The sequence below is a fragment of the Clupea harengus genome, chromosome 7, assembly GCF_900700415.2.
Source record: "Clupea harengus chromosome 7, Ch_v2.0.2, whole genome shotgun sequence".
In the NCBI taxonomy this organism is placed as follows: domain Eukaryota; kingdom Metazoa; phylum Chordata; class Actinopteri; order Clupeiformes; family Clupeidae; genus Clupea; species Clupea harengus.
Genome location: NC_045158.1, coordinates 8,484,398 through 8,511,494, shown reverse-complemented (window position 1 = coordinate 8,511,494; position 27,097 = coordinate 8,484,398). Strand labels below are relative to the sequence as shown.

The window sequence follows — 27,097 nt, the reverse complement described above, 5'->3', positions numbered from 1 at the left end:
TACCTCGGTTCATTAAATGTTACTTTGAAAATGCCACGACATCCCATGCAACTCATAAGACTTCTATCAGGATGGCCCTTTGGTTTGTAAGTGCATATTTATGCATTTTATTTTGCCTAATTGCTTTTGACGACACAGATGGCCCCGTATAATGACAAACATAAGTGTTTCCTTTTCCATCGTAATTTATGGTGAACTTGTGGGAGTCTCTTTACCATCTAAGGGCTGCAGATGATTTAAGCCTCCTCGTCACCATATGCACAGTGTTCCAGCGCAAGCAATATTTACACAGCAGACAAGCCGTAAGCAAAAAGCCTAAATAAAAAAATGAAAAAAAAATGGGGGAAGAAACATCACAAGGCGCCCAGATCCACTGTAATAGAAAGCAGAGACAACAAGGCTTACCAACAGCTCTGTCATAAAGACAAACACACACATTAACTGGGATGTTTGAGAGGCAAGAACAGAAGGGCTTTTTATTCAATGTCTTAAACCTTTAATTGGAGGCTAAGTTATTTCCTCCTAAGGAACTTGGTAACAGTAAACCCCTGTTGTGAGGCCGCTCTCACTGCTCCGCTCTCTCTCTCGGGGGCTCCACATCTGTGATCTTAACCAATTGAGCTCAAGAGGGCACAGACCTTGCCCCGACTGCTGACAGGGGCAGCCTCTCAAATTGGGAAGGGAGTCTAATCGCCCTGGAAGGGCCCTTGTCAAACCCCTTTACCACCACCACAACCAACCCCACCCCCACCCTCTCCCCCGGGTCACAGATGGAAGTGACTAAAGGTATTTTTTTAAGACACCTGGGGATATTAATAAAAATCTCTGGGCTTTTTTTAAACTTAAGCTAATAACTGGAGAGAGCAGTCTCTCCAACAAGTTGCGTCTGGAAATATTATGGTACCAATTTAAAGCCCTTCCGCTTTCGTCTCTCTCAGGATGCCATTGACTCTGTGCCAAACAGGAAGTGGAAATGTCTAGTAACAGTGGCAGTCACCAGATAGATTTCCAAACAGCCCCAGGTATGGCCACCTCCTGGAGGAAGGGTTTCAGAAAATGTACACAACTGCTGAGAATATGTGCTTGAATATGGGCCAAGGGACTGCGGAAAATACAACTCAATTTGATCCCAGCACAACACAATATCAATGACAACAATACGAAGGAGTTGGACCATATTGAAACTATACAGACGTCATTATATATTTTTCCCTTTCTCTGCTGGCGGTACAGGCTGACAAGCCGTCATGTTGCATGCATAAATCCAATCTTCTCCTCTTGGAGAACAATCAGGCCTCTATTCCTGCAGTTTACAGCCCCATATGCATTTTCACTTCAGATTTATTTAGTGAAGTTGTACTAGACTCCAGAGGAATTTGCAGTCCTCCGAGCCCAATCTATATCTTCCGTCTGATTTACGTCCTTACAGAACACAAACAAAACTTTTACTCCCTCAAGGACCCAGCTGTGCATCAAGGCAGTCTCACTCTGTCCTGAAAAAAAAGGAGAGAGAGACCGGGAGAAAGGGGGGAAACTGCCAAGATCACACTCCCACAGCTAAATCACTGAAAACATGGGGAGAAGCCCACATTTGACCAAAGAGACAGCTTTGGGATGAAACCAAGCGAGCCCAGTCAATCACCACAAGCAGGCCATTTAAGAAAGGCACCCCCCTGGAAACAAGGAGGAACAAGGTCATTCAACTCGGGGAAGGAGTTGAAACCAAGAGGGAGGGGCCAGAGCCAGTGGAATTGACTGGGTTAGACACTTATTCGTCTCCGCGGCAACATCGGGATTGTCTACCGAGCCAGGAACCTCCCCCTTTCTCCTCCTCCTCCTCCTCTTTCTCCCCCCCATGAATACGCTCGGCAAAGCTTAGATAACATCCTGTGAGTGCAGCCTGAAACACTCAGCCCTCTCCGCATTGTCTGCTCTGACATGTTGACGGATAGGCGAGACCTGTGCTCTCCCAGTCAGCCCATTAGCCCGGGCTGGGGGGGGGGGGAGAAGAGGAGTCCAGAGTTCTGTTGCGTGGAGGTGGTTGGGGGCGGTGGGGGCGAGGCCAGGTTATAAATGAGACTGTCCACTCGGCAGGCACTCAGCTCTGGGCTGGCCACCGCTGACTGGATGGAGCACCTCGGGAAGCGAGCGAGCGGAGTGAGCGAGAGGAGCGTGGGAGGCGCAGGGGCCTCCACCGCAAGAGGCGTCAGTAATGCACTCGCGCCGCGGCCGGTGCTCCTCAGAGGTGCTTTGACAAATGGACTCCTTCAGCAGCGCGGTGTTCGGGGACCGGGCATGCAGCTCACGGCTGGTTTACCTGCCGCCACGCTCACTCCCTCATCCCACCCCCCCCTGCATCCCCTGAGCTCACACAGGCACAGGTCCATCACATGCACGCTTGCACGCACACACACACACGGATTGACCATAAGGTGAAAGTCAACAATGCTAATCGAAGAAATGGTTGTGGTCTCCTCAATTTTAAGTCTTTCCTACCACAGTTATACAAACATGTATAGGTAAGGTTGCGCTCGTCTCTAGTTGAGCTAGAGACAAAATGTTTAATGAAAATATTCACACTGAAGAAAATGTGTATTCATGTAAAAAAAAAAATGAAATACTACTAGCAACAATAATATCAATTATGATATTATAGCTTTTGATACAGAAAATCAACCTCTTTAAAGCCTCTTTGTGGAGGAAGAACTCAACAATTTCAGAGTAATTACCTCCTTTTCCTAAGCTTTGACAGAAGGCATATCCGTAACCTTGTTTTTAGCACCTTCTCTGTTGTTGTATACTCTGCTTATTATCTGCAGGGAAACCTCACGATCCTCAGCAACTCTTACATCAGCCGTCAGTCGTCAGCTGTCGCAACGCTGTGGATGTTGACGCGCACGACAACCGCCTCAACAGATCTGGAGGTGTGTAAACAACTACGGAGAGAGCATTCGTGTTTTCGCCAGACGTGAGATTGTGACAAATTCCTGTGCGCGTCTCTAGCGAGTCCTGCTGCTTTGGTGTCAGCGCCGAGCGGCTGTCGACTGGTGACGGAGCCAGGGAAGGCTGCTGCTGCCGTGCAGCGAGGTCCCCCTGGGACACGCACGGAACAAGATGTTGCCTGTCAAGCGAGAAACATTTGAAAATAAATAACATCAATGATGATTTGGGTTTGCTTGTCACAAGCATGCACACTTTGAGAAGTGATGCCACTGCTCCATTGGGAGAGGCAATCTCTTCCTCAACCCCCCCCCCACCCCCATCTCCCCCGCTTTTCCAGGACCTGCTTTTCTTCTGCAGATGTGTGCTATTTCCATTTCAAGATTTCCCTAAACAAACAAAAAAAAAAAAAACGAGGGAGGCTTGCAATATTGGTCCATACAAGCCAATGACAAGGGAGCTGCGCAGTGATCAATCACAATGGTAACAAGGAAAAAATTCAGCATTATCCAAAAATGCCCTCCACCTATAGTCTGGGCCATAAACATGTTTTGAGCGCTCCCGCTTATCCCTTAATGGAATGTTTTTCATTGGGTCCCTTTGATGGACGCACTAGAATGACTATGAATATTTATGGACGGTTATCAGGGAAGCGAGGCATTATGAATATTTGTGCCTCCCTCTTGCAAGCTAATTGTCCTTGGTAACCATCAGTAACGTTTTAAATTGCTCCTTGGTGAAGAGGTCTTAGATAATGTCTGTTGCATAAATTTGTGTTTACAATTAAGGGACACAAAGGGAGCGAGTGATGGACGTGTTTAATATACATATACCACCATTCGCACATCCTTCAAATCCATTATGGAGAGAGAATTATTCAGGGCCTTCTCCCAAAGTGCACAGAAATGATCTGGCAGTATGCCAGAAATGCAGCAATATTTCTTCATCATTGGCATGAGGAAGAACATCGGAAGATTAGAAGGAACACAAGAGACACATATTTGAAATATAACTATGCTTTCAGAGAAATCAGAGCTACATAAAATATCTTGCCTCAAAGAAAATATTGGCGAGACAGAGACGTCGTTGACGTGTCTCAGGCAGAGTAGACTACTACAGCAGTGGGAGACCCAAACGTCTACTTGAAACAATGGAGATCACGCCCACCCCCCCCACCCCCCCTCCACCACCACCTCCCCATCTTTAAGGAGAAACAGCTGTGTGAATTTCAGAGTGCAGTCAATTACAGGTCAAGAGTGAAGAAAAATGCACTCGCACATGTGTCCGTCTGCCATAGCTCTATCCAGAGATTACATATCAGAATGTTTCCTTGGCAGACCAGCAAAGGAAAAACTTCTCCAAGTATGTGCAGCTGATGACTCACTTCCTTTGAGAGCTGTTGTGTAAATTGTGAGCGCCAGTCCTGTCCTCTCTTGGGGAGGTGGGGGACATACCTCGAGGAAATATCCCTATAAATGGTATTTAAGCTACGCTGACAAATGAGTTGAAACAGGACCGTTAGTGTGATATGTTTTGTTGTTGGCCGTTAAAAAGACCTACATATCCCCTTCCCTTCTGTGACACTCCTGGGCAATGGAAGAGAGGCAGAAGAGAATGCCAGGGGGTCATTTTGTGTAAATCTATCGTGGTGCGTCTTCTAACAACTCGCATCCTCCTCTGTGCCAAAACCGAGCACATCGCACTCTCTCTCCCGTCTGTCAAGGTCACAGCCATCACGTATTCCAACGCTCGACGCATATCTGTGTATGACTTTAACCTCAGTTCAGGGGCCAATCAATCACATTTTAAAGACCTTTAATAGAGAACAGAAGAGGCAGCTGAATAAAATCGTACATCATGCCATTTGAAGCTCCCTCCCATCTCCCACAGCTCTGCTTGATGTGTAAAACATGCAGAAGGGCTGAGAGCAGGCCTTTTTATTTCTGCACTCAGGCAAGGAGACGGCACAAGAGAAAGAGAGAGAGCGAGAGAGAGAGAGATAGAGAAAGAAAAAGGGGAAGTAAGGCATAGCGCCAAGCAGTGCAATGGCTGCCTCTCTAGCTCTTTCTTTCTCGTTCTCGGTCTCTCAGGCCCACCTTAGAAAAGCCTCAGCCTAAGCCAAAGGGGGTGGCTGGTGACCAAGGAAATAGTGAGGGTCAACACAGAGAGAGAGAGAGAGAGAGAGAGAGAGAGAGAGAGAGTGATGGGAGATGGAGAGAGACAGACAGATAGACACAGAGAGAAAAGACCTGAAATCTAGAAACCACAGGGACTAATCATTTGAGATTTGGCTGATCCCTTTATCTGAAGGCTCAGGCCGGGCCGTGTTCAGAATAACGCATTAGAGAGAGGGGTTAATGAGCAACTTTGACTGCTATCAGACGAACAGCACACCGTGGCCCCTTATAAAATAATCATATCCTTTCATCTAATTAAAAGGCAATGCTCTTAGCTGCCGAGTGACCCGCGGAACCTCGGCGCTTTTGTCTTCCCCTAATGTTCTGGGACCCCCGGAGGAACAGTAGACCCCTACATCCTCCAGTCTCGCTCTCCACCTCCGTGAGGCGGGGGCCGGCGCGGCTCTCCTCCAGATGAATATGACTCTAATAAGGCTGCCGGTGATTGTCTGCTGACGTTGGCCGCGGCTCGTCTCGTCTCGAGGCGAGGGGGAGTTTTAAATAACTCAGCTTCACTGGGGCGCCTTCCCTTCCCTTCCCTTCCCTTTTCGCCTCCTTCTGTCAGCTCTCCAGCTACCCCCCACCCCCCTCTTTTCTTTCCCTCCCTCGGTTGCAGAGAGTAATTGACTCTGTGCTATGGTATCAGACGTTCATTGCTAATTTGGAGGCCTGTCTTATCATATTACCAGCGAGTGCAAGAACCCCCCCCCCCTCCCCCTCCCGCCCCCCTTCCCTTCCTACCCGCTGCACACTTCTCCCAACCCCATCTCACCTCCCCCCACTCTCCTCCTCCTCCACACTCCTTCCACCTTTCTGTCCCCTTTAAGGTACGACGCAACAAAATAGCTACAGCAGGCATTATTAATGAAGCTGAGGGGGGACTTCATTCTTTATTTATGAGAAGCTAACCAACTGGCACGCTCTCTGACAGTGCTATTAATGATCTTTAGTAGGCCTCGGGCGAATCCCGTTTCACCCTTACCCCGTTTCCCTTTTTTCCCCCTACTGCTTTTTCGTCCTTTCCTTTTTTTTCTATTTTCGTTCTGTCCACCCACTTTCCTCCTCTTCCCATCCCCCTTTTTCGCATCTCGCAATCTACTACGACCCCCCATGTCATCTTCGGGGCCCCTGGATGGGGAGATGGCGCAGGACTGCAATCTGTATGGAGGATTTAGACGTTATGGAGGTTGGATTGGGGGGTGTGGGGGTGTGGGGGGGCCTCTGGGGAGCAAGCAGTTGATCAGCTGCAGCCCAGGCAGAGGGAGGCAGACAAATAACAAATGACAGGTCTGTGATTAAATCAAAGCTTCTACTTTAAGTGTTGAAGTATCTGCCTGTCACTAACAATCTAGAGCTTGTTAAACTGCCCCCCTCTCCTCTCGTCCTGGCTGCTCACCCCCCCCCCCCCTCCCCTCCCCCCTCCACTCCCATCAGTCACAGCAGCCACCCATAACTCCCTCCAAACACACACACACACACACACACTGCTCTTTGGAGAAGAACCATGGGAGAGAATCAAGTCCAAGCAGACACACACACACACACACACACACACACACACACACACACACACAGACACACATACCCATGGAAACATAAATACAAAACGGTACATTTTAAAGAAGGTAGATGTCAATTTAAAAAAAAATAACTCTCAAATGATATTTCATTATATTTTCCTATTCTATCATGATGCAAGGGAGAGTAATAATGGATCATACGATTGGTGTAATTGAGCCTTTACCCTCCAGAGCCAAGCCATCAAATAATGGCAGGGACTGAATTAAAATACGCTTTCCGCATCAATTTATTTTACTTCCTCCAATGAACTGCTGCAGGTTATTGTGCATAAAAGGCTGTAAAGGTAATAGCTTCATATTCACAGGAACACAGGACACATAAAAGTGATGAGAGTTATTACACATGCAGCATACTCAAGAAATGGCTAAAATCAATGTTTGTACCCATATACCAAATTCTAAGTTGTCTATTATGTGCCATTTTAATAAATACACATGTGGATGGGTTTCAAAGCCCATTCTTACCTTACTACATGAAGAATGAAAGGAAAATTGTCTCCTCAAGGCAAATGAGTGCATATACCTCTACTATAGGACTATGCTGGCACAGTTTCACCTGATACGGCCACAGACATGACAACATGAGTGGTCATTTCCTCATCTATGCAATATTGTCAAGGTGACAACTGCATAAACCATCGAAAGGCTACCTGTTACTCCATCACAATCAGAGAATATACATCAGTATGAGAAGATTGTGAGCTTACATTAAGCTTTCAAGACTTATTTCCCCTATGATGAATGTACTACCGTGCGGAATAATCACAGTGTCATATATCCAATAACGAATGGGGTTTCTGACTATGTAGTCGACTGGGTATCAAAAAGTCCACAAGTGGGAGCACAGTCAAATTCCCCTATATATTGTGCGTCTAATATAAGAGTCTTGTCACGCTATATTAATGTTCTGAGTGGCCCTGACTATACATCCAACGCCATTCACCACTGAGATCAGTGACACCAAAAATCATGGGCTTCTGCCGGGAGTCGCCTGTGTGATTTTTTTTTATGATTTCAACCAGGGTCACTGCCCAAGGCTCTGCCCTGTCTGTTGGACTCCATCTGAGACTTTATGGGCAACTAGTATATATGGTCGGACCATTAATACTGGCCCTTCCCCAGATGCCCCAGGTTAATGAGGGCAGTAACAATTCCTGGAACAGCTAACATTTACAGGAAATGCAATAGGCAGTCGGTATAAACGACGGGGGGGGAACAGAGACATCACACTGGGGGATTCGGGCAGACACATGGTGACCTTATAAAAGGATCCGACCAAATCGCAGATGCTCTCCTCTTTTCTCTTAACGCTAAGGGAGTGATGTGCTCTAAGGGACTTAAGAGGTCGGCATTTGAGTTATCGTTGCCTAATACCACCCATTAAGACATGCAATAACAACGGAAGAGAGGTTTGCCACTGCGTCCACTCCAGATTATTTTTATAGTAATTGAGATATAGTAAACCAGATAAGAGGATGATCAAACTATGAAGACCTGGTATCCCCGATTATGTCATTTAACTGCACTATGTTGCATTTTTGCAGAAAATACGTCTGCTGGTTTGTCTCCAGGTGGGATACATGGAGTTGGCCACCAATCAATGCAGACGTGTGGATAATTATAGCCTGTCTGCCTGCGTGTGTAAGAGTGTGCGTGTGTGTTTATAGCACATGATGAGCTAGCTAGCAGGCAGTGGCAAACCAGAGGTGACTGCAGCCATGCCCACGGCGGGGCCGTGAGAATTATGCTGGCTGACAGATGCTCCGGAGACAAAGTGTGCACGGAGAGCCGTGAAGAGCAATTAATGGAAATGAACTGGTCATGTAATTTGCCGCCCTTTATTAACTTTGTGATCAGTTCAGCACCCATTTAACTCACCCTGTTCAAAGGCCGCCAGCTGAGATGACACAGGCGTCAGTCCCTCGTTTACTGATGCTGTGATACGACATCTCCCTGACTCCATGGGTGGTAGGAGGTCAGATGGTGTCATCTGACAAAAGGAGGAGGGGGGATCGCTTTCCTTATGATCAAATCATCATGGTGGATTGTGTATATGTGTATGAGTGTGTGTGAGAGATAGTGTGTGTGTGTGTGTGTGTGTGTGTGTGTGTGTGTGTGTGTGTGTGTGTGTGTGTGTGTGTGTGTGAGGGGGAAGAAGGGAGGGCTTCGGGTTGTGATCCTCTTTGAATTTCATTACGGTGTTACGGCATGTTTCATTTATGATGTTCATCGCGGTGTATAATTTATACCTGTTTCGCCGCAACATAACCTGTTATGAGTCATTTCAGAGCTGCTGAAGGTCATTTTCAGTAGCAGGTGGAGAAGAAGCAAGGGGGGAATGGGAGAGAGAGAGTGAGACTGAGCAAGAGAGAGGGAGGGAGATACTGAAAGACAAAGAGATATAGTGAGAGAGATAGAGAGAGAGAAAGAGAGCGAGAGATAATAAATCATGGCTTTACACATTTTCATTATTACCATTTTGTATTGCTCTTTATGTCTGCCTCATTACCCCTGTGTGGGTGAGACTGAGTCTGTGACTCACAGCCACTCCTGACTTGATTACAGATGGACCGGTTGCCCCTGCACCATGCCAGGTGAGATTACCGCAGCTCTCGCTGTCTGGCACGGACACCCGCCACCAACCAACCAACCCCCCCCCCCCCCCAGCCTCGGCATGCTCTTCCCTCTACCCCAGCATTCCCTCTTGAGAGCGTTCTGCTAATGTCCCCCCTGTTTTACAACCAGGCACTTCCTGAAACGGGTCCTACGAGTCATCAAACGCTGCATTAGGAGAGCACTCTGAAGTATTTTTCTACCACTCAGGGCCCCTGATAAATAACTTATGGTGGGGGGGAGGATTTAAATGTCTCTCCTATTACTAGCCTCTATTCATTTTTATCAGTCCCCAGGGCCCCCATCTGCCCTGGACTTCAAATGCATACATAAGCACCGAGATGCTAAACTCCCCCGTGTCCTCGCCTGAAAGAAAGGTAGGAGGGAGAAAAATATGACAGAGCCAGGGGCTTTGAGCTGCGGCATTGCAGCACACTCGACCACCCATCCCTCCCTGTTCCATCCTCTGTTCTATCCTCGGAGGAGAGAAACAAAGGAAGCGTTTGAAGCAAAGAGAAAAAATTACTTGGGGGGGGGGGGGGGGTGGTGCGCTTGTTGGCGGCAGTGGTGCAGAGGGAAAAGATAGAGAGAGACAGAAAGAGAGAGAGATGAGAAGAGGAGAGGAGAGGAGAGGAGAGGAGAGGAGAGGAGAGGAGGCATTGGTGGTTTAGGCATCAGAGTCTGTCTCTGAGCTGCCAGTCTTTGTCAAATTACAATACGTCCAACGACTCGTTTTTCTCGCTTGCAGTTACAAATTAGTCCATTAAGCTGTCGGCGGCTGTCCTTTTTCTCCCCTGAAACGGGGGGGATGAGGCGGAGAGAGAGAGAGAGAGTGAGAGAGAGAGAGAGAGTGAGTGAGAGAGAGGCATACAGCGATTTCCCCATCATAATTTTACAGCTAACTCCCGGGGCCCTGGGAGGAGGAGAGAGCAGATGTGAGGAGACCTTCCAAGGTGGGTGATGGCAGTTTGAAGGCGCGTAACAAGACAAAGGAGGGAATAAACGGTTGTAATTTTCATGTGCTGTCAACAGTAATTATCTCTGATGAGATACAGCACGACGGTGTGCACTACGTGTGCTTATGTTTTGGTTATGAGAAGTAATCCAGATTTGTCTGATTCACAGAGGAGCCTTCTGCACGCAAAGCCTGATGGGTCATGATTTACTTTACATCATGGGTATCTTTTAAAAGAATGAGGTGCCTGAAATGCTTATATATAGAGTGAATGGGACACAGTATGTAAGTCAGAAGAAGTGCACCATCAGAAATAATAATTCTGACATTATATAATAATTAATTCATAACTTTAATGTGCATTGAAAACCCAACAATGCACAAAGCATTAAACATGAGTTTAACATACTATGTTTTTTAAAATATTTTATGACCCCCCCCCCCTCCTCATCCCGAGCTACCTTGACTTTTAAATGACCTCTCTGAAGAGAGAGAGAGTGCCGGGCACAAAAAGCTCATTGAAGGCCTCCACTATAAATCAGGCCAAAGCATCACTGGCCTTTATATACCTCCCCCTCTGTTTATAAAGGGAATACTCCCACCCTTTTCAAACGCTGACTGCTATTCATGCAATCCAGGGGCATTAACTCAGTGGCTCATGTCATGCCGGCGAGTCCAAATGCTGTCCCCCCTCTTGGCTCGTAAGTCTGCCCGCCGGTGTTGCCCTCGCTCGTCCGCGCCCTCCTATTTTTGTCACCAACCCTGACGGCAGGCCCCAGCCGGACCCAGCACGCAGCATATTTGATTAAACAGGGCTAGCTTGCTTTGCGTCAGGAAGAGCGAAAGGCTAATGAAATCATGCAGGAATTAAGTCGTTAAGGGGGGCTAAACACTGGTTCTTGGCTGATCATAATGAGCATGAAAAGTGGGACTCTCCGCCATCCCTGAAACAACCCCCCCCACCACCACCACCACCACACGGACACACACACACTGACACACACACCACCATCTCTGTAAAGCAAAGCCAACAGCCTTCATCCAGGCGTTCAAAAAAGCTCAACTGAAAGAGCTTGAATTAAGGGGGAAAGGGGGGAGAAAAGAAGAAATGGGTGTGTGCATGTGTGTGTTTGGGGGGGGGGTTAGACTGTGAAATAGGGGTGGGGGGCTAGTTGGACTTAACAAGCAAGGATCTCGCAGATTTAAAGGCACTGCTAAAAATTTATGGAAGCATGTTTGGATGGAGTCCACAGCGAGCAGCTTGGCCAGCTGAGCAACATCACAGTGGGACGCCTAATAAGCCCCACGCAATTTTTCACCCCATATTTTATCAATAAAAAAGCAGTTAAAAAACCCAACCACAGCCGCTGCGCAGCCTGCCATCTGGAGCCTTCTTTCATTTTATAATCCAACCGTCATTAAAATGCTTCTTGGCAGTTTACAGCTCGTTTTCTCTGTACAGATGTGGAACGAATCTTCAGACACTTCTCTGATCAAAGTGCTCTCGCGTCGACGGCAGACAGGAAAACTTACCACCCTCGGGCTACCAGAGTCCTAGCTGGGGTTACCGCCGCCATTATTTATTTATTTACCCAAGTTATTTATTTATCAGTGAACTCCCACTAGAGCCTGGGTCAACCCAGAAGCCTGCCCCCCCCCCCCTCCCCCACCACCCCGCCACCCCCCCTCCCTGTTTCCCTCTCCACCATAATAGTGTTATTTTCGGTGGGTGGTTGAGTCTTGCCTTAAGAGCTTTGTGATCTGTGGCTTGAGCTCCAAGACCGCCGCCCTCAGATCCATTTTCAGCCCAACAGTAGTAATTTATGTGTCACTCTTTGGCTGAATGGCCTTGGAACAACCACATTCGCTCCCGCCAAAATAAGTATTCAAAGGACTGACAACCAAAGTACATGATGAGGACATCTTTTCGTTTTTTGCAAACTTGGTCCGCGAGCGTTGGTTAAGTCTGTTTGGTTGCATTTACTGATGTGCTCTCATTGAGCAAAATGGAGTTATTAAACAGTGGTGTATGGCTTGTCTATTCCTACAGCTTACAGTCCATCTTTGGAGTTGAATTATTGATCAGGTCTCTCCTGTAATTCTCTAAAGGACCAGGAAGGGAAAGCAATGCTGCAAGTCAAAAAGGTCTACTAAATATTAATGTCCTACAAAAGGTTTTTTTTATATAAATAAAATGAAAGAAGGAAAATTATTTTCTGGAGATGATGTAACAGTAGCAATGCCATGACCAAACAGAGGTACTAACATATGCTAACATATACCCTGACAAAAAAACCCACTACAAATGAGCTAAATGTGCAAAATACTTTGACTACAAGGACCATACACATTATGCAGGCAGAGCTGAGCAGTCCCAGCTCCAGAGGCGGACCTAATGTACTTCACAGAGACCGGGGCCTCTTCACACCATGTGCTCAAATAAGCCTGTGTGAAAGCACATGCATGCGTGGTGTGAGAGGGGAGGGGGGGGGCGGGGGGGGGGGCAGCGAAGGGGAAGCAAGCACAAGAAGCCTCTCGATGTGCTGGGTGCCGGGTGCCTGCTCGCTTGCGGTGCCGGGGGTGTTGATTGAGCTCCCCCAAAGCCACTGACGCACATCCCCCTTGTCTGGCAGCCTCCCTGCCATCAACGCCCGCGCTCGCCTGCTCCGGCTGTCAGAGCCATGTGTTAGCTCCACTCAGAGCATCAGCCCCGCTGTCGCTGCTGAGCCAAGACGAGCCGGGCTGCTCTCCCCCTCTGGCGGCGCCACGGGCGCTCCAACTGTAGCAGGTTTGCGCTAATGAAGTAAAATTAATTTAATTGAGGCCCTCTATAACCTATCCGGGGTGCCAGCAGGGTGGCAGTTTAAATGCCAGCTCCGGCACTGCTGCCTCGGCGTGGGGAAAAAGGCCATGCCGCCTTGTGTGTGTGAGGGGGGAAGCGTTGGCTATGCTGCCACCGCTGTTCCTACAGGATCAAAAGCGCAATGCTAATGGAGCTAGGCTACGTAAACGAACCAACCATTGGGGCCACGACTCCTCAGCAGAGCTGTTAGAAAAAGCAGTGGTGGGGAAACCTACTGGCCTGAAGTCATGAAACTAGCTAGGCATGCCAGATCATTAAAGCCTGCTCAAAAAAGGGAGACCCTGGCAAATGAGCATGGGTGGCAGGGATCGTTAGGAACCTGCTTCCATGGGCCTCCTCCCTTGTGCCTCTCAATCCCCTATAAAGTTTTATGAAGGCCTCTTTGATACAATAATTATTTTTTCCTGTAATCTTTCAAAACCCTGCACCTTTCCCCCTCGTCGAGGCACATCAAAGACGGACGGCTGTTCGCATGAGGGCCTCCACATCGCTGGGTTTTTTCGGCCTTAATTGAAGGCAGCTGGGTCTTGTGTGTTTTGGTACAGCACTGCAGCGCTGCTTTCGCTCTCCCAGGGCTGACTTCCCTCGGCCTCCCAAAGCTCCCCACATCAGACAGCCAATCCTACAGAGAGCTCCCGTGGAAGCCAGAGTGACTCCAGGGCTTGTTGGCTTGAGGTTTGGCCCTGTCCTCTCTTTCACTGGCATGTGAGGCGGACATTTGGAGAGGGTGTGTGTGTGTGTGTGTGTGTTTTTTTGCGTTTCTAAAGCGTTGCCGGGGTGCTAAGTGGAAACTGACATGTAGTTTTACAGCATGACACACACTGGGAGAGCCGGACCATGTCAGCGAGGTTTACATCCGCCATATGCTACTCTGGGTTACTAAAGGGAGTGTCTTGTTTTTGGGCCAAATGGCACTGGAAATAAATGACATTCAGTCACCAACTCACTTCATGGCAATACCCCAGTAGTCCAGCATATTTGTCATGGCTAATGCTTTTTAATAGCATAATATTTTCCTGTACTAAGTCAAGGAAGACACAGAACATTAGCTCGGCCATGTAAATAGGCCAGTTCCCATGAAAACACAGCCAGGAGAAGAAAAACAACACACATCACTTCAGTGACTAATTACGAGTAACGTTTTGTCTATAAGTTAACACTTTCTCCTAAAAACAAATACAAAAACCTCCCAAATCTCCCAAAAACTGTATAAATCGGCTATTAGTCTGATTTATACACTGCAATGCAAACTTTGCACAATCAAACAATGGCTTTTAGGCACACATTGTAAAGCTTTGTTTCTTCGGGGGAAAGTTTTATGCCGAATGGCATGGCTTAATGACAACGGGGAGACATCCTACATTGGCGTAAATTGCATATACCATTTCTTGGAAAGGAAAAATAAGCCTCTCTCATTCTCTCCAGAGTAGAACATGTCAAGTCTCTGTGCCCCAGTTCCAAACACACAAACCCTGTCTTCTATTTCAAGAAACGGGAAATCTGAAAGTAATTAGAGTCCACCAATGTTTATTGAATAAAAGGCACTTAGGCATTATGTTTATGCAAGATCAGAAATGCTAAAATCTAACACACATACGCGTAAAAAAAACTATTTTTTTCCCCTCAAGACATCTGCAACCAATATGGACTCAATTTTGGTTTTATTACTGATGTGGAAAAATGTTTATAGTGCTTGGCTAGTTATTCAAACACTAGTCCCTAAAAAAATAAAATGGCTGTGATATCCCAAAAATGGTCTTGCCTGGAAACCCCGGTCATCAGCAGAGGAAATATACTCAAGCATTCCAGCACAGATGCCATTTTAAACAGCCTGCTCATCACAGGCTTAACTTAAGATAATCAAACACAACAAGTGAATCATTAAACCAAGAGCACTGAGGTCATTTGAAGCTTTGTTGGAAGATTTAAACAAAGCGCAAACATCTTTTGTTAGTCTGAACCTAATTGTAAATGAATAAAAACAGGCTGTTTAGGTCAGACATTTGGTGCACTGCTCTCGTTAGAGTAAGACTAGTACTCAGCTGACATCTAGAAAGGTATAGGTCTACCATCTAGACAGCTTGATAGAAACAGACCACGTGTCTTCTGTGCTTGGAAATTAATACGGTAACGTAACTTAATGGTGTTCTGTACACTTTTGCCTACTTGATAGAGTTAAAAACAGCCTACACATCAGGGCAATTGCTTAATACTTTGAGATGTGGTCTCATTCAACGGGGTTGGGTCTTAGCTACAAAGTACTTTATGATTGTTTCATTCCTGATCAATACAAATCAATATAAATGAAGATTTATTTGGGCTGACTCACTGTTCAGATCGCTATTATGTTTTACCGTTTTCTGTACATCCTGGTTGAAGATGATAGCAATAATCTGTACACGGCCCAAAATCATTCCCATTCTGTTTCTCGATTTCTATTTCCAAATAAACCAGTGTGGCTCTCACAGTGATCGTCAGAGATCAAAGAGGACAAGATACACTATGCAATGGCATTTATAGTTTGTATTCACCTGACTGTAATTCATGTACAATTTAATTGAAAGGGTAAAGTGTACGGAAAACACTGTTACTGTACAGAACATCGTTAAGTTACGAGTGTCATATATCTTAAAGGGTAGTAGAGGATCCAAGATGTAAAACCCTTGACACTAGCAAATATGGCAGTATGTGTGGTGAAATCCTGGGAATCTCTAAATTGCATAATATTGTGTTGACTGTCTTTTTAGATCACTTCAAGACAATAACATTTAAGGTCTAAAACAAAGATTTAGAAAGAACACTGTTTAGGTGGTTCTTAATGATGGACATCTGGATTTCTCTGATGGACACTTTCTCTGAAAAAACTGCTTTGGTTTGGCTTGTCACTGACTCTGCCTGTCCGATGAGATCACTAAAGCGTATTCATGCTGTGCTTCCTTCGCTGCTTTTAGAAGTGATCATTCTAAAGACCCAGGGAGAACACTAAAGAACATCCACACAGATGGACACGTTTTGTAATAAAATCCTGGGTCTTAGTCCAGTGACAAAACAATAACCTTCACAACGAGTACCCAAACACACCTTTGAGACTTGAATTCCTTCTCTGGAATTCAAATAGACCTTTAAATTCAAGCAGTGATCAAGGCTCACCGCACATTTGTGCACCAAATGTACAACAGATGTATCCCTTGACGACCAAAGCAAACCTTACATTCAAGCTGGAGAAACAGGAGAAGAGAGAACATTGAAAACAGCCTAATATAAATTAGACAGAAAAGTGTTTCCAGACCACTGTAATTACTCTAGAACCAACATGGTGACGCAGGCCTGTGCAAGCCTACCCTTTTTCCTTGCGGCTGAGACAAACAAAGTTGGACAGGAGAAAAATGACATCTACATATTAAAGTCTCTGTCGTACGTGTCAGTTATAATTTCACACCGCCTGTGGGGACGGGAATTAAACTAGTCAACGCTGGTGCGATCTCATTCTTCCTCCATTTTGAATCTGCTCAGAATCCCAAGCTGGGGAGAATATTGCTTGCAAATTGGTTTTAAATTAAAGGCGGCAGCGAGGCATTCTGCTTTCTCAGCTCTTTCCCAGGTGCACTTAATCTAATTTCATTAAAGAGATGAGGACGGATGATCACTTGTGTCGAAACATTAAGCCGCTTCGCTATTTTCTAGCCCTCCATAAAAACTATTAGGCCTGTCAACGACCTGGTGGGTGGGCTGTTTGTTATTGAATATGAGAAGTCAGAGAGGGAACCTGCCGATGGATGCGGTTTGGGGAGGGGGGAGTATGGGAGGATAAAGGACCACATTATTATTCATTTTCTTTTAGCGAGGCAAAAGAGGAAGGGGGGCAGTGAGACGGAGGAAAAGACAGGTGGGTGGTGGAAAAAATGCACAGGCTTTGCTCAGCCATGTTGTATGTGTGTAGACGCACGCTACTTTAGGAAAAAGACGAGACTGACACCCCTTGATACAGCACCTAGGAGAATAGCACCCGACGAGCCAGCAGTGATAAGCTTTCAGCAAGGCATCATCTATGTGATACTGCATTCATTCTCCGCAGAGGAAGATAAGAGAAGCAGAAATTAATGTGTCAGTCAAGGCCTTACTCCTTTTTCTGCAGGGAGAGTACAGCGAGCATTAAGTAGCAGTCATAGGAATATGGTAATGTTCCCCTGGGAAAAGGGAAGGAAGGAAATTCACCTCGGTGGTTATTTGCCAGTTAGTGCTCCACAAATACACCTGACTTTAATGAGCACAGCTGCGTCCATGTGATGGGATCTTGACAGGTTCCTTTGTTAAGACTCGCGGAGAAGTGAAAGTACTGAGGGCGGATGAATCACAAAGGGAGAAATCACATTAAAACACGAGATGCCGTTGCTATGATAGCCATCTCGGGAAGACTATACATATATTTACAGGTTTAACCATTTCTTAAGGGCAGAAGTTCAAAGCAACACTAGGGTTATTTATATTTATACTGGGGTAATATCATTTATATTTGTCCCACTGGATTGCAATCATTAAACTCCACTGAATGCATAGCTCCAATATAAATAATTAGGCAACTAACATTAACTTCTCGAAGAGTTCAATTATGATTACTGATCTTTAGATGCTTCTTGATGCATTGCATTCAGGATTCAAAGGATGCATATAGGGATAGTTTGACCAGAACTGCATCTTGGCTTGTCTGTTGTCAGCTGTATCAGTTTCCATAAGGTAGGCAGGCACATGATATTACTGTATGGTGGGTGAAAGACTGCTGTAGTTACACAGTGCGGCTGAGGTGGTCTGGGCTCTTTTCAAGGGCCCTTCTCCCTCCTCTCTCTTAAGTGTTGTCAGAGCATCTTCATGTCCACTTATGGTGCTTCGCATGAACATGGCCATTTTCTTAAATGGCTGATTGCAGACACACAATCCCAATTTTGTCTTTGGATGAGTGTTTTTCTATTACCTCATGTCACCGGGCTGTCCTGAAATCTTATTTTTGCCTTTGTATCCCTTTGATTGACCAAACTGCAAAAATGTTCCATTGCAAAATAGAAAGCCAGTACTGTATACATAAAAGAACCCCAGGTCTATACCTATGGAAACACTTGGGAAATGGCAGAGCACCGTATTAAAGGCATTTCAAATTTTAACAGACAGCTTGTTAATATCCAGCAAAACCTAGATAGAAATACAAATGATCCACTATTTGTGTTTGTTTATTAATACAAAATACATTACCAGGTTTTGGTCTACATCTAGCGAGCCAACTAGCTAACAGTAAACCTTTACCTTGCAAACACTTTTGCCTGCATTGTTAGCACTGATAAAAGTTTGCTAGTATAAGTATTTTGCTGATATGTTTGGTAAGGAAACACTAATCTGCGTAATGAATAGTAACTGGCAACAACTGGCTATTTTGTTTATCTCTCAATCACATGACCATATACCAATACAATGAATTTCAGAATGCTATAAAAACTAGCTACCCACAACAATTTATACCTTATATACACCTTAAATAAAAATTAGCATCTTGCAAGAGTTCTGACATCATGCCGTTTTCAGGCTTCAAATGCTCCCCTCAGGTTTGAGTCAGCATTCTCTAAGAATAAGCTGGAGGCACAAAGTTCATCTAGATAGAAAATAAGTAGTCTTGTTACACATGGCTGAAACTCAAAGTGCACATGATGTGTTCAATCCCTGCATTCCTACAAAACAGTTTTAGGGCAAAATAAAAATATCTAATTGACGACCATGTGGGCAAAAAATCAGTCTGTAAATGCGGTGACTTTTTTGTAATGAAATATTCTTAAAGATATTAGCCTGCCCTCTGAAGATTTCCTTGCAAAAAGGCCTAAGGGGCAACAAATGCTCTTTGGGCTGTGGCATAATTAATGTTTAATCAATGGTAGAAGTCAGAGAGACCACAGTAAACAAAAATACATGAACTCATCTGACACCATGTACAATCCAATAAAGCAGTAATATCCCAAAAAGACACCCATAGCATTCCAGAATTCTTTGTTTAATAGAAAGGGCCTCTGTTAAAGAGGCCTTTTAAAAAACATGTGGTTTGACTATTCATGAACATTTAATTGAGCACAGTTACGCATAGGCCCTGATTTACGACGTGACTTCTAAGAGGAACATAAAACAAAGAAAACATTTCTCCATAAAGCGATGTGAAGCCTTACGGATGACACTGAGGTCAAGAGCAAAGGTTGTATAGGGTAAATATTTCTATTGCTCTGTCAGTTGAGAAGTTAGCCCCGTTGGTTTCTTTCCCAGGAATCATTAACAGACCAGGACTGGTGCTCAACTGGCTGCAACAGAACTCTTTAACTTCCAACCTCAATGCCTGTAATATGCCATTACATTCATTCGTAGAATAATATGATACATTCCAGTGAAGGCCTTGGATTACATCAACGTGCATTTTAAGCAAACCTCTTATGTCCACTTTGTAAGCCCTGGAAGGGCTACCTTGTATCATGTGGAATCTAATTACACGATTTTAATTCCCGGAGGGTTCCATACTTCACCATCAGGCACTAGCAGCATGCAGCTATTCCAATATGTCACCATGCATGTTTTAAGAGGGCCTGCCAAACCCAGGGAACTATCCACACAATGCAAAATTAGTTTGTGGCTCTCAGGAATCCAATGAGAAACAGATGGAGTGCACAGTGGAATCCATGGGACAAGACACTGTGCACTCTGAGCAGTACTCGAAAACTTGAGCGCAAAGAAAGGGAGTAAGTGCCGGGAAACTCTTCATTGCAGGCGTCCTTTCTTCAATGGGGTTTGCTCAAAACACTGCCATGACCAGATTTTTTGCTCTCCAGGTCGTGAGACTCACTAACAAGCATTAATGTGAGACCCTGACACCCTTTAGACAGTTCCAACTTAAAAGTCTACATAATTCAGATTGTAAACCAATAAGCCTCTCATGGCGAAATCACAAATTCACATGGACCCCATCCACAAGTGATTTCGCTAGGATCAAAATACACTTACACCACCATCTGTTTAAGCATGTAGAGTCTACATTTTGGTCTGCTATACCTACATGCGAGACTGTTTATTCAAATCAGCACAACTGTTTGCGTCCAACAGGCACACCTGCAGGCAATATTCTAATTAGGGTAATGTGGGCGTGTGGGTGTGCTCTGATCTGAAGTGAAAGGCACCATTGTTTTTCCTCAAAACGGAGGAGGAGATGGCACCTGTTGCTTCCTCAGTGCCGGGAAATTAACAAGTTGGCATTCTGTAAAGTGTGCACAATTACACTTGACAGTGATAATTTTTGCCAAGTGAAAAACCTCTCTGTCGAGTTAAAAAAAAAGTCTGTTTTCTCTGCTCTTAAGGCTTTTGATTATGGGGCATAACCCATCCCCAGCAGTTTAAACACGTGTTGTGTTCCTTTCAGAATTTGAATGGAAAAAAGCAAGGGTATAATGACAGCAATTTCACAATCGTGCAGGCTTTTGAAGGAAGGTCCACATTTGCAGTGGTTATAATAACTTTCTGGTGAGTGTTTTGATGTGTAATATAGTTTAGTGGAGCTGCTACTGTGATTTCTGAAAAAGGACTTGCACTCCAAACCCCTCCACAAGCAGACTGAAATGGACAACATCCATATCCAACTGGACCCTCATTTGGAAATGAAATAGATAACAGACCTCCCAGACAGGAAGAATACTGGTTTTCTTTTTTTAACCAAAGGACCTGTCGAATTTGAAGGCCATTCTCCTGTGCACGCCACACGCTTCCAAGCAGCTCCGGCCAGAAGAATGAGTGATGTGTATTCTGTGGAGGCTGCCACATTTTGAGAGCCCCCCCCCCCCCCCCCCCATTGCTCAGTAAGATTTCACTCTCAGTCAATCAACATACTGCACTCAAATGACCCACTCCCTCCGCCTCACAACCCTTCGGCCTCCAACCAGGTCTTTCAAGACGGACAAGAAAACAAAACCTGATGGATGTGCCTGGGAGAGGCTAAAGGGAGAGGCCGAGGTAGAGAGACTTTGAATTACCTTCAAGCAATTGCTTCCACATGCTCCAAAACAACATGTAAAACAAAATGCAAAAAAAAAGGGGAAAGAAAACCTCCAAGACATCTGGCATTTCCATTTTCAGGGGCAGCATATAATGACACGTCCATGTGGCAGGTGCCTGACAGAGTCATGTACTGTGGCGGAGGTAGTCTAGAGAGGTTGGTCGGTCGGGTCGACCTGAGGACAGCAAGGGCACGGACACCCCCTCTACCTCCGTGACCCCCTGAAGGCCGCAGCCAGTGAGCCGGATGGGATCCGACAGGACTGCGAGTCCTCCTCCTGTCGTGTCAAACAGAACATGGCTGCCCGAGCTTCTTTGGTTCAATGAAGAGATAAAAGCCTATTGACTGCCAAGCCACAGTTAATGCAAATTGCGCCCGTTATCAATGCATTATTTATGGGGCGAGGTGCAGACGTTTCAACAGAACTGGGAGCTAAGCTTACAGGAGATTAGCCATGCTATCTCATTCATTTACAAGCAAGTAATTGTTTAACTGCAGGGGAATTAACACGTGTAAGGCATCCATTGGAGGGTCAACATTTTTATGGTGGAAGTCATAAACGGTGCTATCTTCACTAAGATACAAATATATGCAAAGGTATTGTGACAGATCACCATTAAAGTTTCCAGGTTAGATAACGCAAACAAAACCACCCAAGACTGGATTGCCACTCCGTATCAACATCTATTCGAGTTTGAACCGAACCACTTGCTATTGACATTCCCACGTACGAGCAGCAGACTGCAGCCATGGGGTTTGTCGAATAAAATCAGCTATCCAGACTTGAAATCAATCTAATTATGGAGTATCCTCCAGACCATAATCAATGAAGATGAGAATAATGTGACATGAGAATAACAGGGTACCGCGCTGGTGTGCGCCAAGCCCCCCATTTCTGATCAATATAAATAACCAGCATCTAATTCAATACTCTGTCACTTACCTGTACCTTCTCCCATGGTGACAAATGTTTACTCACAGTGGCATTACAGCACGTTTTGTCATGAAGTGACAAAATGGGATTTTCATGCAAATGCAAAAACGGCGGCGATAATTCAGCTAAATATGAATATGTGCTTATCAGCCAACCTCAAACAATCACTTCTCGCCTATACTGGAGGCTGTTTTCTACCCTAAACTAGATCTAAAGAATCTAAAATTGAAACTGGAAATATTGCTTGACATCCCCCCCAACGCTCACTGTCATTCCCTTCCAAACACTCCCCCAAAAACAGCATCCCCACTCCCGTTTGAAATGTGCCTCTCCTTGTACTGTATGTTCCTCGGTCTGTCTCCCTTTCCCCTCCACTGCATATGCTCAACAGTAGTGTGACGACTAACTTCTATTACCTCTCATCTTGCCACGCCAACGGGAGACTTATTCTTCTAAGGCACAAACTCAGGGATTGACACTCATGGCGCTGCACATATCATGTGGCTGGAAAAAGTAAACAAGACACACATAGAAAAAAAAAAAAGCTTACCTTGTCATCAATGTCACACTCACTGTCACACTGTAAGAGAAGAGAAGGGGAAACAGAAAGAATTATTCATTTGGCCCCCACCTCATTATCACTGCAGATGTTATTTTTGTGTGCAACTCCTCTCTTTCAGTGACAGCTTTCAAGACAAAGGAGACGAGATGAGGGCAAAGGAACTGGAATTTGAAAGCTTTTCTTCCAGGTTTGAGAAAGAAAAAAAAAAAAACTGAGCAAAAAATGTCACCTTCTACTTTATCTGTACTTGAGGTATGACGCTTCAGGTTCAGTGCAATCACTGTAGCGGACACTAGTCTGAATGACTACAATCTAAAGTGTTGCCCTCCTATAACTGAAGCACAGCACTTCCCATTCACGGCTGACTGAAGAGTCAGTGGATTTCATACTGTTTAAGAGTGCATAAAACATCGGCTTACCCTTTCACTCAGTGCCAGACTACTTTAAATATGGCAAGCCCTGTAATGTCATAAGGACCGCAAGAAATGACCAAACACTCACCCAGAGGACATGAAACACCACAGGCTTGTAATTAAGACATTGCCCTGCACACAAACCCTCTTCATCTCCAAATTCCTTTCTAACTGGCAGGCATGGGAGCTGGTCTGATTGTGTGCTCTCAATCCAAAGACCCAACATTAGATTTGGTCCATACTGCTGTCCAATCAGACAGATTTAGGACGTGAAAGACTTCACAGACAGGGAGGAGAAACAGTCTGGAAGATGTTGCTTCACAAGTCCAATGGGAGAAAGTGTTACAGCAGTGGAGGCCTAAATAGATCTGCAGAACAGGCCTACACAGACAATTGTCTCAGTCAAACATGTTCTCTTTCACCCATATGGTTGCATGCTTTTATCCAAAGTACCTTAAGTTAGGGGGAGTTCAATCCCAGAAAACATTGGTTTAAGGAGCTAATGTTGGTAAAAGAGTGACATGCTTCCTACTGCCAGTGCAAGAAAGCTGTAAAAAGTGAAGAGGGGAACTGTGGCCAAAACGCAGGGCTAAAGCAACTGCAGACAGTCAGTAGTGTTGCAAACAATAGAACAGTTAACCTTGTCCAACAATGTCCAAATTGATGCAGACTATCTCACAGGATACTGCCAAGTAATACAGTTATTCAAAATGGAAGATGGGGCAACATCCGAAAAAATAATCACACACAATCTCCACCAAAAAAATCCTTTCTGCGTGTCTAATTTTGTGGCACATCTTTGTTTTTTTCACAGACCCTCCTGCAGAGGACGTTTTTAGGTCTAGGCACAAATGGACCACAATTACATGCATGCAAACGGGCACAATTATATGCAAGTAAATGACTGCGATTCCATTAGCACCGTAAAGAGAGATGGTTTCTCGCCACCCCTTTTCTTAACGAGACTTGCGAGTTGCATGCTTTCATTTCTCCCATAAATCCTTGTTTTTCCCTTTCCTCTAAATTCCTTGTCTGTGAGGACCAGTATAACGGTCCTCGTAAGCCCCCCCCCCCCCTTTTTAAACATTGTGTGATCGATGCCAAGTGGGATAGTGCAGAAAGGACAGACCTTTCTGAGACCTCCATGCAAGAGAACAATACAAGGAGAAATTAAGCTGAGAAAGCATTAGCAAAAAAAAAAAAGAAGAGCTCTAAAGATCTGCCTTCAATCTGTCAATTAAGTTTCTGTGGCAACATATTTAAGTGGCCCTCCTTACTTTGTTTAACTCCTTTTCAGCACTCCACACAAAGGGAGGAGTGGGTCACAGGGTTTTGTATTAGCGTGGTGGGTCCAAATGTGTAATTAAGTAACGGGTACAATAAGCACTGCAGGCCAATGGCCATGGGAAGGGAACAAAAAGCTTCTCCACAGCATGAATCCATCTTTTCTCTCTTATTCACTGCAGGGCAAATGACTGAACAGTTTTAAGTCAAGAGATTTAGTGGCTCAATGGGAGTGATTGTGTTGGGTTTGTGTGTGTGTGTGTGTGTCTGTGTGTGTGTGTGTGTGTGTGTGTGTGTATCTGTGTGTGTGTGTGTGTGTGTGTGTGTGTGTGCGTGCGCAGTCATGTTTGTGCTATCTGCAAATCATCAAACAGCCCTTCTTCTTCCCCCCCAACCTCCCATGTTGTGCCATTCTTGCATGAAAAGAGGAACAATGACTCCCAAGTATGCAGAAAAGCCAAGGAAATGTCGCAAAGACCACAATTTAAGACACGGATTTTCACTCCTGAATTTGTCTTTGTTAGTATTCACTGGGATGGAAAGAAAAATGCAATGAAGGAGCGAATACCGCATGGGGAACGAACAGCCATAAAAACCATAGATGTATAAAACAGGTATTTAAGGAGTATTTTCTAGTCACATTAATCATATCCTGTTGAATCTATCTTAACGGGCTGACATGTGGGATTGTGTGCATTTTAGAGCGCTGGGGAGAAGGAGGAGGGGTACGAAGGTTTGTTTAGGATTAGAAAAGACATTCGTTCACAGCCTGTCCAGTCATTCTCTATAGAATGTTTGTTAAACAAATCCTGATTGCCCAGCTTTGCTTGTCACAAGACATTCATTATAGGTATGGAGGTATTAAAGAAGGCAAAGTGGCTTAGGCAACTGTCAATCAACACCCCATTCAGCCAGAATCTTCTCTCAACCAGACAAGACGGGTCATAAAATGGTGCATAAATAAAGGAGATGGGCACTGGCACAACAGTCCTTGTTTTTTAAGTAATGTTTGTTTCTGAGCAGTGGATAATCTGTTCAAATAATAAGCTCCTTTTCGGTTGACGGCGTTCCTGAAACATGCTGATTCTTGGATCATAACACTGTCTGGCAAGCTGTGTCTGTATGGAAAACAGACCACCAGCGTTAACAGAGATATACTCCCCTTGTGCAAACCCAACAGATGACACTCGGCCCCCACACGGTGATTCTCATTTTCCTAGTTATTTGCGAGTGACTGAAACTGGGGCAATGGAGGAGAAAGGAAATATCTGTCAGACAGTTTACAAAAAAGCAAAAAAAAAAAAAAAAAATCCCCCTCTCTGCTCTCCGGGAGATCTGGAGCTACAGCAGAGGCCCCACTGAACCCTTTCCACTCCACAGGAAAAAGGGGAAAAACAATATCAAAAAGCACAGCTTGGTGCTTATCCCCCACCGACCCCCGAGGAGACCTAAACTGCAGCCAACCGTGCAGACAGGGCCCAGCCACAGTCAAAGAGCGGACGTCTTAACGGACATCTAACTCGGACTGGAAGGTAGGCAGGACTGCTTGCTGTTCGGTAGGAGAGGAGCAGACACAACATGAGCTCGATAGGGGGCTCGAAATGAGATCTGAGACCCCCGGTGTGGAGGGGTCGGTATGCGGCCTGCTTCAGACAGAGCGGAGAAGGGGGCTCAGAACAGAAACCTGCTGTGCAGTGTGTGTCTGTGTGTGTGAGTGTGTGTCTGAGTATGGGGGTGCAAGTATTTTGTGGTGATGGTGGTGGTCGGGGGGTGACTGAGGAACTGATACCTTATTCCAGAGCGTTAACAGCACATGAGAAACGACTCGCTGCTCTCCTCCAAAAGAGAGGGAGGGGAGCACATTTGTGCGAGTGATGGAAATGCAATAACATATGCTACAAGAACACACATGCTCGCCCTCCATCACACACACACACACACACACACACACACACACACACACACACACACACACACACACACACACACACACACACACACACACACACACACACACACACACACACACCAGTCCGGGGGGATGTTGTTAAAAGCGAGAGAGCGAGAGAAAAAAAGTTTGTCTGACAGGAGGAAGGGCTCCCATGGGCTTTGCGCCGAGATCCAAAAAGAGCCAACCCCGGCTCTCAGTTCAGACGCAGAGCAACCAACATCTGCACCTGCCAACAACATCCATACACCATCACATGGGTGGGGGTGAGCAGTGGGGTGGGGGAACGTGGAGGCTATGGGGGAGCCACACACTGCTTCTGCTTCACTTCTCCTGAGCAGACGCTTTTGACATTTACACAGCTTTCAACACACGCTGCGTGAGATTTATTCACCGCGGGTCTCGGACCGAACCCCTGCCCTCAAGGCTATTCTCTCACTGCTCACCTCGAACTTCAGCGCTGAAAAGGGGAAAAAAAGGAATGAGAATACACACACACACACACACACACACACACACATACACACACACACAAAAGGAACCGTCTGATATTTCAGTGCTTGTTTCTTTTGCTTTCCGGGACGTTTTAATAGACACAGAGCGGGGAGGTTTGGAGGACAATAAACGCTGCGCATCCCACAGCATATTAAACCCGACTGGCCAAATCGATAACACAGTTCCACCTGTCACATTCCGAAAAGTCTCACAATGAATTTGGTCTCGGAGGGGATGGCAGAAGAGACAAAAAGACTTGCACAGCCAC

At 45.5% G+C, this 27,097-nt stretch overlaps 1 protein-coding gene across 7 annotated transcripts in view; it reads right to left on the bottom strand.

Moving 5' to 3' along the window:
• fbrsl1 (fibrosin-like 1) overlaps nt 1–27,097 on the bottom strand; it is a 232,000-nt gene that overhangs the window by 61,184 nt on the left and 143,719 nt on the right. For all 7 annotated transcript variants that reach the window (XM_031570377.2, XM_031570371.2, XM_031570375.2 and 4 more), the window contains exon 4: nt 22,678–22,707. In XM_031570377.2, coding sequence (XP_031426237.1) covers nt 22,678–22,707 — 30 coding nt within the window. The remainder of the gene's footprint in view (nt 1–22,677; nt 22,708–27,097) is intronic.